The sequence below is a fragment of the Panicum virgatum genome, chromosome 4N (assembly GCF_016808335.1).
Source record: "Panicum virgatum strain AP13 chromosome 4N, P.virgatum_v5, whole genome shotgun sequence".
NCBI classification, from domain to species: domain Eukaryota; kingdom Viridiplantae; phylum Streptophyta; class Magnoliopsida; order Poales; family Poaceae; genus Panicum; species Panicum virgatum.
The window spans coordinates 43,654,439-43,665,425 of record NC_053148.1 but is presented as its reverse complement, the minus strand read 5'-3'; the positions used below and the strand labels follow the sequence as shown (position 1 = coordinate 43,665,425).

Here is a 10,987-nt window from a genome sequence, read left to right as displayed (position 1 = left end):
AGGTTCCGGCCTATCCCTAATTCGTATCGCCTTATAGTAACCTTTGTTGAACTGGGCAGAATCTCACTTGGGCTGGTGTGCTTTATTGTAAGTAAGAGGAATATATAGCTAGAGGTTGAATATAATTACCGCCACTATCAACTGCTGTGAGCAGCATCCATGATCCATGCATGCCCTCATGCATTATTATTTACTATTTTGTTTGGGTGAACAGCTAGTGAAGAACTATAGTCTTCACCACTACTTGGACGGGGCCCATTTTCAGTTTAGCAGTACAGATTAGGCTTTGTCTGAAAAATATGGATTAAATTAACTAAGGTAGTTAAATCATCCATCCCCCACATAATATATAATCAAATCCATGAGGAGTGGTTGCTATTGCCCAAAAGCCGCCATTTTTCTTTGTTTCCTTGCGCCTCTTTGCATCCATGATGGCAGATTGCTATTTCGCCAGGCCCCACACAGCTCTTCTCCTCACTCGCTTCTCTAGCTCCCTGTCAACCTAGCTACCTGTATAAATTCGCACACGCCCCTTCTCGTCGTAGAGAAGCTAAGCAGCAGCTAGCACAGCAGCAAGCTAAGCTCTCCTAGAGCTGAGCTATCTAGTTGCTACAGCGAGGAAGCTAAGCTAGATACTGTCGTTGAGATCAGGCGATCAGTTTAGAGCAAGCAAGGTAGAGGGATTAGTGATGGGAGCGATGGATGGAGAGAATAAGAAGGCGGTGTTCAGAGTGAGGGAGTTCGACATGGAGAGGGACCTAGCGGCCGCCGAGGAGCTCGAGCGCCGGTGCCAGGTCGGCCTGTGCGGCGACGCCGCCGACGGCAGCGGCGAAGGCAAGAGGAAGGCGAAGAGAAAGAAGAAGAGAGGCATGTCCCTCTCCGTCGAGCAGGTCGGCGACCCGCTGGCGAGGGTCCGCCACGCGCCGGAGCACGTCATGCTGGTAAGCGGGGGCTAACCAAATCAACAGACAAAAAAAAAACAATTTGTTGGCACCCCAATCCGATCGTGTGTTACTGTTCAATGTTCAAACTGACTGAGCCATACTTGTTTGTTAATCGATGTGCACGAATGCCAGTTTTCTGATCAATTGTGCGTGCGTGCGAATTGCTGCAATGCCCAGGTTACCGAGTATGGCGAGGAGGAGGAGATGGTCGGGATCATCAAGGCCTGCGTCAAGACGGTGACCAGAGGCGGCGGCGCCGGCAAGAAGCTTTCTTCTTCCTCCAGCCCGGAGAAGCAGCGGCAGCCGCCGGCGTACGTGAAGGTGGCCTGCCTCCTCGGACTCAGGGTCTCTCCTTCTCACAGGTACGGTGGCCATCTTCTCCTCCGCCGCTTCGCTTCAATTTTTCCCCCCTCGAGCTCCTCCATTTCCACCTCATGCGGCGGATGCATGCGCAATGCGCCAATGCCTCCATTTTTCGACTCGACACCAACGTACTTTCTTCGCTTGCCTAATCGCGAGCCGCGGGGTGGGCCCACGCATGCGCGTCCAGCGCTGGGGGCCCACCGCTCCGGCTGGTTGGCCGGAGTCCACTGGCGCACGCCGCACGGTTCTCGAGGCACCGCCGCCGCGCCGCATGGTTTGAACCAACGCGGGGCAAGCCGCTGACGTTTCTTCCATGCAGGCGGCTGGGGATCGCGACGGCGCTGGTGGAGCGCGCGGAGGAGTGGTGCCGCGCGCGCGGCGCGGCGCACGCGACGATGGCGACGACGACCTCCAACGCGGCGTCGCTGGCGCTGTTCACGGGCCGGTTCGGGTACGCGCCGTTCCGGCGGCCGGAGTTCCTGGGCCGCCCCGTGCACGCGCACCGCCTGGACATCCCGGGCGGGCACCGCGTGTTCCAGCTCCCGCCGCCGCTGGCGGCCGCGGCCTACGCGCGCCTGCTCGCGCCGCAGGCCACCGAGTTCCTCCCCGCCGACATGCCGGCGCTCCTCGCCCACAAGCTCACGCTGGGCACCTTCGTCGCCATCGAGAGCAACCCGGACCCGTCCCTCCCGCCGTCGTTCGCCGTGCTCAGCGTCTGGGACTCCACCCGCTCCATGCGCCTCCGCGTGCGCGGCGCGCCCGCGCTGCTCCGCGCGTCGCTCGCCGCGCTCCGGGCGCTCGACCGCGGCGCGCCGTGGATGCGCGTCCCCTCCATCCCGGACATCTTCCGCCCCTTCGGCGCCTACCTCCTCTACGGCCTCCGCATGTCCGGCCCCGCGGGCCCCGCCCTGCTCCGCTCCCTGTGCCACCACGCCCACAACATCGCCCGCAAGAACCCGGCCTGCGCCGTCGTCGCCGCCGACGTCGCGCCCGACGATCCGGCCGCCGCTGCCGTCCCGCGCTGGCGCCGCTTCTCCTGCGACGAGGACGTCTGGTGCATCAAGAACCTCAACAAGAACGACAACAACAATGCGGCCGCCGCCGATGACGACGCCGACGACGGCGCCAACTGGGCGGCGCCGGCGCCGCCCGGCACGATCCTGTTCGTGGACCCCCGCGAGTTTTGACGTAGCCATGGCAACGAGCCATGCACGGCAGGTGTAGGCAGGGGGCTAACCACCTCACCTCTGCCAAGTTTTGACAACTACACACGTGTACATACGCTTGGTACCGCAATGGCAATGACCTGCCTTGCCATTTGTGGTATCAACCACCAGGCTAAAGTGATGTCTGTAACGGTAGCATTTGCTTCTGGATTTAGAATAGCGACGAGGTTTGGCGAGCTAGTTTCTAATGAATCACTGTCCAAGGAGGAGGAAGAAGAAGAAGAAGAAGCAGCTGTTGACGTTTTATTTTTTTTCACTGAAATGTGCATGGCAACTGGGTACAAGGCTGAAAGCGTCCGGAACGCACGGCAAATAAATCCGCAAGTGTCCAGACGAAAACGACGTGCAGTCAGGACGATGGCAAACATGTTGCTATGATTCACATGCCGAGTTGGTCCGAATGCTTCTGCACATTAACAATGCAGGCTCGAGTGTGAATTGCATTTAGGTGCCTGAGGCTCTCAACTCTCATCAGTAGATGAAGCGTTCAATGAACTTCGGGGCTCTTGTTTTTACAGTTTTACTAGTTGTCAGACCTATCGGGGAAGGGTAAATCGAAAGATAGAACAAAAAATAATTCAATTGTTTTTTACAGTTTTACTAGTTGTCAGACAGACCTATTGGGGATGGGTAAATCGAAAGAAAGAACAAAAAAGAATTCAACTCAGGTTAATTTTGAAAGCTAGCAGTCCTCATCAAATTGACCGTTTGCAGAAATATCCAATGGGGAAAAATAAAGGAGAAAACAAGGGTATATCTGCCATCTGCTAATAGAGCTGCAGAATTTCCCATGCTACTATGCATCCGCGTCTTTGACTGACCAAAGCAATGAATCCAAAAGAGATCGATAGATAGATAAATTCCAGCAACTCAACTCCAACCTGATCTATATTCCAGCATAAATAAGCAACCAAATCTTCTTTACCGATCAATTCCAAGCACAAAATCAGCCAAGTATTATTCCGAGATCACCCAAATCCCTGAGCCCCACCAAAATCAACCAAAGAGCTTTCAGTTCATCTCTCTGATGCTTCCATGCGGTGCTCTGATGCATGGTCCAAGTCACCAACGCACTGCGGTCCACAACACCTCGAGAAAGTACTCGCACATTCCTGCTCTCCAGAGTTCAGAGCCAGATCTTTACATAGTACCAGCCAAACATGGCATGAGGAACTGATGAGCGCAAGACGGCGATGGTCCAGGCTCCTATATACTCTGACTGAAGAAAGCCATGGATGGACCTCTGCAAAAGAGCCTTGGGATCAACTTAAATGGCTCAGGAACCTGCGGCTGCAGCAGTGCAGCTAGGTTACATGGTCCCTGAACCTGTCCGGCCAATCCATGAACCTCGGCGGAATTAAAGCCCCCAAAGCATTCTGCAAGTTGTCACCTTTGATGCAGAGTTACCATTGGCCATGAGGGTTCTTTTCTGTTCTTTTGAAGGAATTAGGGTTCTTTGGTCCCCTACACAATCCTAGGAGCGGCGTACATGGCCATGGCCATCACTGATCAGTCACGCTCGCTGCTCACTTTGTTCGGCGCCGCGCGCAACCCGCGGCGCAGAAAGGCACGGGAGGAAACCAGCGGGAAAGAGACGGTTGAGCGGGTTTGCAGAGCAACAGATTTCAGTACCAACAGAATAGCGCAAAAGGCATGAAGCAAGGGACAGAAGATAGATAGTACAATGGACTGATGGTGCAAAGAGAATGTTTAGCCCTTATTATTTTGCTTGGTCCAAAACATAACTAGAAGGCAGAAAATTTTATTTGTACCTATTTAAACAAATCTGACTATATTGTGCAGAGGAATTCTGAAATAACTTTCAAGCCTACAATTGCATGACATGTCTGACCAAAAGCCTAATGAACAGCATTATCAGATTGAGGCAAATAAAACAGAAATGGTGGCCTTATCAGAAAGGAACAATGCAAGAACAGTCTTTTCCAAAGGAAAAGGGCTTATACATGACAGAAATTGCCTTTCAAATCGGCCGGCAGGTGCAAGCGGGAAGAATGTACCAACGGAAAAGAAGGGCAGTGCCAAGTGCCAACTAGAAAATCGAAGATATGTTGGAGAGGAATATGAAAAGGTGAAACAAAAGGAATATTTGAAACCATTTATGTTGGTGAATAAGTATGTCATGGCCTGTTTATTTTTTCAAAAAAGAAGGAACCCCTTTTGTGACCCGACAGGGACGTTCCCCAAGCTCCAATTTTTTTTTAATTCCAGAAGATACCCTGATTACATCAGAAATGCACTAGCGAGATAAGCTGGAACATCCGTATCTGAACAAAGAGAAGATAACAGATCGATGTCTGCATTCGACTGGCTTATTTCTTCAGGAGCGTTGAACAAGAATCTACAGGTGTTGATGTCTCCTCACCATTTTCAGGAGCATTGAACAAGAATCTTGAGCATTCAGGAACGTTGAGCAAATGTCTCCATCATCCTGATACATCAGTGCGTGTTTTCTGGTCTTCAGAAAGAAACTTCAGTAGAGGAGTCTATACGGAGTAGGGACTTGGTTGTTTGGGGTTCCTTTATCCAGCTTTTAGGGGATGATGCAAGTGCAGGATAGCTGCCCCACACCACCAATGTATAATTCCATCAAGGAATTAGGTTCACAAATAACACATTTGCATGGAACTGTTTATTCTACCTTTTTCTTCCTCCCCCACTCTCCTTTATAGCTCAGCCTTACGTTGTAAACTCCCCGTTGGAGATAGGATTTGGCAAAAAAAATGTTTATGTTCTTATCACTTATCATTATAGAATTAGGACATGTACCAGACATGTTTGATACAGCTCCTCTATAAGGGATTTTTTGTTTTTGTTTTTTTTGGGGGGGGGCGTAATTATGTGACTCTGAAAGTAATTTTCTAGGATAAATTCCATGGACAAAGTAATTCTGGGTTGAAATGAATAAGAAGCGTGTTTTAGTAGCTGCTAACACCTTGGTTGATCTCACTCTGAAATCACTTTGGGAGTTCTGCACAATGGACAAAGTGAAGTGAACTCCGTGTGGGACTAATGACGATGACAGTTCATAACCCCCACAATCTGTAATAACTTAAGAAATGCGTAAACTGTTTTTTTTTAAGAAATGGGCAAGCTGTCAAAACCAATATTGTGAATATCTAATATACCCCTGCTCTAACTTCTATGCCAATTTGTTTAATTCCAAGCAATGCTTGGCAGGTTCAAAAGGTTTTTGCCAGATCAAATCCAAGCTTAAAATAGGCGATTTTGAAGAAAAAAATGTGAATAGTCCGAGGGGCCTCTATCCTCCTCCCTCCCGCACCTATCCTCCATTCCAGCAGCCTCCTGCTAAGCAAGTAAGCAACCTAGTTCGACCGGCACCACACAGGTAACCCGAGGCACTGACCCTAAGAGATATGACCACTCCTTCCCTTGTTCTTTCTATTTTTTGTGCATCAACTTGATCTTGACAAGGGCACAAGGCTGCATTTTCAAATCTCGCGTAGCCATGCTAATTAGGATATCCCTAGCAGTTTAGATTTTCCATAATTGGGAACCATGATTTATCAAAGTGAACCCATGAAAGGAGTATTTGGGCAATCAGATGACGGCTGATAAACATAGTTCAAGCATTTCATATCCAGCACAGATGACACCTGACTCTTAGTCCACTAATCCACTTCAATCAACCACCCAATACAAGGCTTAAAGTCTCAACCAACTATAGGTAGAAATCACAATAACATAAGCTACGGGTAGAAGTTGAATCTACTGGCCACCCCTCAGAGCAAGCACAAGATGGAGCACCGAACCACCTTCGATGTTGTAATCCTTGGCAGTTTTGTCATCAGCAAGTTGCTTGCCAGCATAAATGAGCCTGCACATGCAACATGTTTATTAGGAGCACATCATGCTACCACAGAAAACAGGATTTTGGAGCTTATAGGAAAGTCTCTGACCCATTCAGCTTGTGTGGGCAGAAAGAGTACCTCTGCTGAACAGGTGGGATACCCTCTTTCTCCTCAACACGCTCCTTGATCCTATCAATTGTGTCAGTGGGCTCAATGTCAATCTCAATTTCCTTCCCTGTAAGTGTCTTCACCTTGATCATAGTTCCACCCCTGAGCCTCAGGACCAAATGAAGTGTCGACTCCTTCTGAATGTTGTAATCAGCTAATGTTCTCCCATCTTCCAATTGCTTACCAGCAAAAATCAGCCTTTGCTGGTCTGGGGGAATGCCCTCCTTGTCCTGAATGAAATATATAAAGCAGTAAGTCAGAAGCCCTGTTAAGATAAACTTGTACTAGTATTACTATCAGTGTTATTTAGACATGGAATCTGATTCAGGTTCAGTCATCTCGCTTGGCATTTTTTTGGGGCAAAGAAAAATAACTGAAATATGAGAGCATAGGTGTCGGAATACGACTCAGATTCAGATGTCTGACTCAGTAAAAGAAACTAAGAAAATGGACTCCGATTCATCATTTCCCCCTTAAAATACAGGTGTCTGAGACACCAAGCAACGCCGCACTCAAATACACCTGCAGAAACATGGTTCCTATTGGAAATATAAATAGCAGAGCAACCATCCCAAAGAAACAATGCCAACTCAGCGATGGGATTGGCTATGATTTCCTGAATCGTTCAACATAAACTTGCCCTACAAGGCATCTGCGATAAATCGCATAAAAAATAGTTCTAGGATAGATTTAGACAGTACAAATTTCTTAAGTTTAGTTGCACATCACAACAATATAAAGCAAGACTGGCAGCAATATGGTAGGATATAATCAGTCACGGTATGCTACTAGTTCAAACACCAAACGCCCCCAATCTGGGCAAATCTCCGCATTGCGATCAACAGTCACTGAGATCCAGTTTTCCACTACGCAGATAAGAACCGCACTAAACCCTACCAAATCGGCACGGCAACTAGCACAACTACTGCTAATCCTTACAAATCATGTGAAACAAGGACCCAATTACGCGACGAATCGGGAGGGCACGAACGGGCTCCTGTCAATTATTGAGGGGAAGAGGGCGGGGAAGAGAAGGGCGGCGGACCTGGATCTTGGCCTTGACATTGTCGATGGTGTCGCTGCTCTCGACCTCGAGCGTGATGGTCTTCCCCGTCAGCGTCTTCACGAAGATCTGCATCTCGCCGGCCGCGGTTCGGGATCCCGTGCTAGGTTTTACGGCGGCTGCGCTCCGTCGCCCCAAGTTGCTCGCGTGATCGGTCGTTGACGACGATGATGATTGGGGTTGGGGTCGTCTTTGGGAGGAGGAGACGCGGCTCTTTTGCATATATACACCCCGGGGATTCTCGTATTCGCGTCGACGTCCTGCGCGTCTCCGCGTCGGCGACGGGCACATGACGTTTCCGATTCGGTCGGTGGAGGCCTCGAGACGCGGTGGGCCGTGACAGAAGGCTATTTTGGGCGTTTTTTTATTTTTATATTTTTCAAAATCGTTTTTTACATAAATATATTTTCGGTTTCACAATTTACAGGTTTATACCCCTACCGCCGGGCAGGGGGCTCGTCTGCGGGGCGGGCGGCCCCCTGCCGGGCGGTAGGGGCCTATATGTAATTAAAATTTATATTTTATCGCATGGAGGCCTCTACCGCCCGGCAGGGGGTGGCAGGCTCCCCCCAATATAAAAGCCGAGGTCCCCCACCTGTATTTGCAGCAAACAACATCCATAGAGGGAAAAATGAGAGATGTGGGGTGAGGGAGAGAGTTGCAATAGCGAAGCCCTGCTGGATTTTGGATCCGAACCGCAGGTAACCAATATTTCTCAACTTTGTCATTCTAATTTTTTTTATTTTTAATTCTATAATTAGTGTTTTTTTATAATTGTAACGGTTTAGGGTTCGGATTAGTAGTCATAATTGAAGCCGTACCATGGTTTTAGAAACAGGTTTAATTAAAATTAAGTCTTGGAATGGCCAGATATGTCGAGCAAGGTGGCGTTTCAAGTTTATTACGGAGATTTCTATAGAATTACTCGTGATTCCTATGGAGTAAATTTATCAGCATTGGAACGAAGACAGTGCAGTCTAGATAAACCCCTGGAGAGGAGTTTTGGTTCCATACGCAAATGGCTTCACGGGAAGTTCAATGTGAATCCAAAGACTCATTTGCTTACGGTTCATACCGTGACTTCCTGGGAAACAAATGGGGATTTCTGAGAGTTGACGCTTATAAGTAGTATGGAAGAATGGAAATATTAAATGCATGCAGCTTTTCAAAAAAGGTGGCCTCTCGCAATGGTAATTCAGATTCACCAGAATGTCGGTGATTTAGGTGAAGGATCAACACACACAACATATGACTGGAATGAAGAGTTGGAAGAGGATAAAGAAGAGAACGTATAATCTACAGAATCAGAACCAGAACCACAAGATTTAATAGATGAAGGCGAGCCGATACCTAGAATTGTGGAGGATATGGAGAAAGAAGACCAGGATGCACAAATAATGGAGCAATGTGGGGACTCATCGGACGATGAGAACAATGAGCGCTTGCCCAGCCTGCCGCCCCCCTGCCGGGCGGTAGGGGTCTCCATGCGATAAAACACAAAGTTTAATTACATATAGGCCCCTATCGCCCGTCTGCGGGGCGATAGGCCCCCTGCCGCCCCCTGCCGGGCGGTAGGGGTATAAACCTGTAAATTGTGAAACCGAAAATATATTTCTATAAAAAAACGATTTTGAAAAATATAAAAATAAAAAAGCGCCCATTTTGGAGATTGGATCAGATGGGCTTTCCTGACTTGGGCTGATAGTAAGATAGGCCTTAAAGGCCTTTTTAGCGGTTGGATCAGATAGGCCTTAAAGACCCATTTTTTTTCCTCGTTCAGATAGGATTTTCTTTGTTTGTTTTATTGTCGAATGCCAAACCAAATTAAGATCGTATTCTTATAAAAAAAAGGTCGTACTAGGTTCATGCCGTGCGATGCCACGGGAAGTCAAAAACTGGTTCAATGCAACAGGAGGAGCATAAAAAGTATGGAGTTTTGAACTATAATACGTGAACCAAATATACTTCTTAAAAGTCCAAAGGTTTCTCACCAGACAACTGCAAATTGCAAATTTAATTATAATCTGCATACTGATTTATAAATCATACTCACAAACTGTACACTTGTTTTCTATAGTGTATCTCGCTAGCGGCTTCACGCATATTAGTCGGTTTGACTAGCGGCTTGATATGCCATCGTAAAGCGTAGAGGCATCTAACGATGGGACAACACAGACGCGATGAAATTGCTATTTTACCATGGTGAACACCATGATGTCATCAAATATATTTTTACTTTGTTGGCCCTAAGACCATTTATTGCATCGAAAACAATGTGAACTGGAGAAGAAAAATAGTCTCATTCTAAAATGGTAAGGAAAATGTTACGAAAGAAAATAGGCTTAGTGATCAATTTTTATAATTAATAATTAGATTAATGACGTTATTGTGATCCTGATTCAAGAAGAAGGCAAGAACTCGCCGACTTCTTTCCTGCAACCTGCAACAAGAAGGCCACACCGCAGGGAGACTTCACTGGAGTTCCTTGCCGGAGACATCGCCGGAGTTCCTGCAAGGTAAACGAACATGACGACTCCCAACGTACCTTCCATGAATGCCATGGTCGATTCCATCACGGACGCAGTGGAGAACGCCATCGTCCGCGGCAACCAGTCCGGCGGCGTTCGTCGCTTCATGGTGCAAGGCGCTATTCGCCGTGCCTTGCTCGACATCCACCACGAGAGGATCCCTCTCCGTCGCTCCAATGGCGACCATGAGCGCCGTTCACCGGCACTACAGACAACACCGGTCTCTGTTCTCCCCATCAGGGGCGCTGGAATGGCACCACCGCCACCAGCGACGCCGACGTCACTTCCACCAAGGAATGGCGGCGGCGGCGGCGCCATGGCTGGACGTCATGGGGCACTTCCGTTCCCCACCAGCGACGCCGACGCCGAGACGTGGCCACCGGGCTTTGCCTACGACATCACCGTCGCGCCCGCACTCCCACCACCGCAGCATCTCCTGCGCTCCTACGCCTCCAGTCGCCTCCAGTCGCCTCTGAGGAGGTGGCGTTTCCCCGCCTCTGAGCACGACGACAAGGGCCGGTTGGGGCCAATTTGCTCCGGCCGACCAGCCCCCATGGCCGGCGTGTCTTGGGGGAGAGGAGAAGGGGCGGTCCTCGCCTGGGGCAGGGCGGGCGCGGCACTCGGCCGCGGCACACCCGACGACGGCGGCGGCAGGCCCTCGGCCAACGAACCATGGGGACGGCGCGGCGCAGACAACAGAAGGGGGAGAGAAGGTGGCACCCGCGCACGGCGCTTGACGCCGGCAACGGCACCAAGCGGCGGCGGCGCTAATCGGCACGGGGCGGCGGCGACGCATCGGCAAGGGGCGGCGGCCATTTGAAGGGGAGGCGTTAGTTCGGGTAGAACCCTAACCGCCCCTCGGCCC

At 49.7% G+C, this 10,987-nt stretch overlaps 2 protein-coding genes across 3 annotated transcripts; one reads left to right on the top strand and one right to left on the bottom strand.

The window, feature by feature from the left end:
• Window positions 1-478: 478 nt before the first annotated feature.
• On the top strand, window positions 479-2,786 carry LOC120671374 (probable N-acetyltransferase HLS1). The gene is made up of 3 exons (XM_039951672.1): window positions 479-941; window positions 1,122-1,306; window positions 1,627-2,786. The coding sequence occupies exons 1-3, from the start codon at window positions 690-692 to the stop codon at window positions 2,492-2,494; spliced, it is 1,305 nt and encodes a 434-aa protein (XP_039807606.1). The 5' UTR covers window positions 479-689; the 3' UTR covers window positions 2,495-2,786.
• A 3,313-nt stretch (window positions 2,787-6,099) lies between these two features.
• On the bottom strand, window positions 6,100-7,807 carry LOC120671375 (ubiquitin-NEDD8-like protein RUB2). 2 transcript variants are annotated; one of them, XM_039951673.1, is made up of 3 exons: window positions 7,577-7,807; window positions 6,472-6,761; window positions 6,100-6,389 (listed from the first exon to the last, which is right to left on the bottom strand). In XM_039951673.1, exons 1-3 carry the CDS (start codon window positions 7,667-7,669, stop codon window positions 6,281-6,283), a joined length of 492 nt encoding a protein of 163 aa, XP_039807607.1. In that variant the 5' UTR covers window positions 7,670-7,807; the 3' UTR covers window positions 6,100-6,280. The 2 variants fall into 2 exon arrangements, with proteins under 2 accessions (XP_039807607.1, XP_039807608.1); XM_039951674.1 differs by having other exon boundaries at window positions 6,102-6,389; window positions 6,502-6,761.
• Between the last annotated feature and the right edge of the window lie 3,180 nt (window positions 7,808-10,987).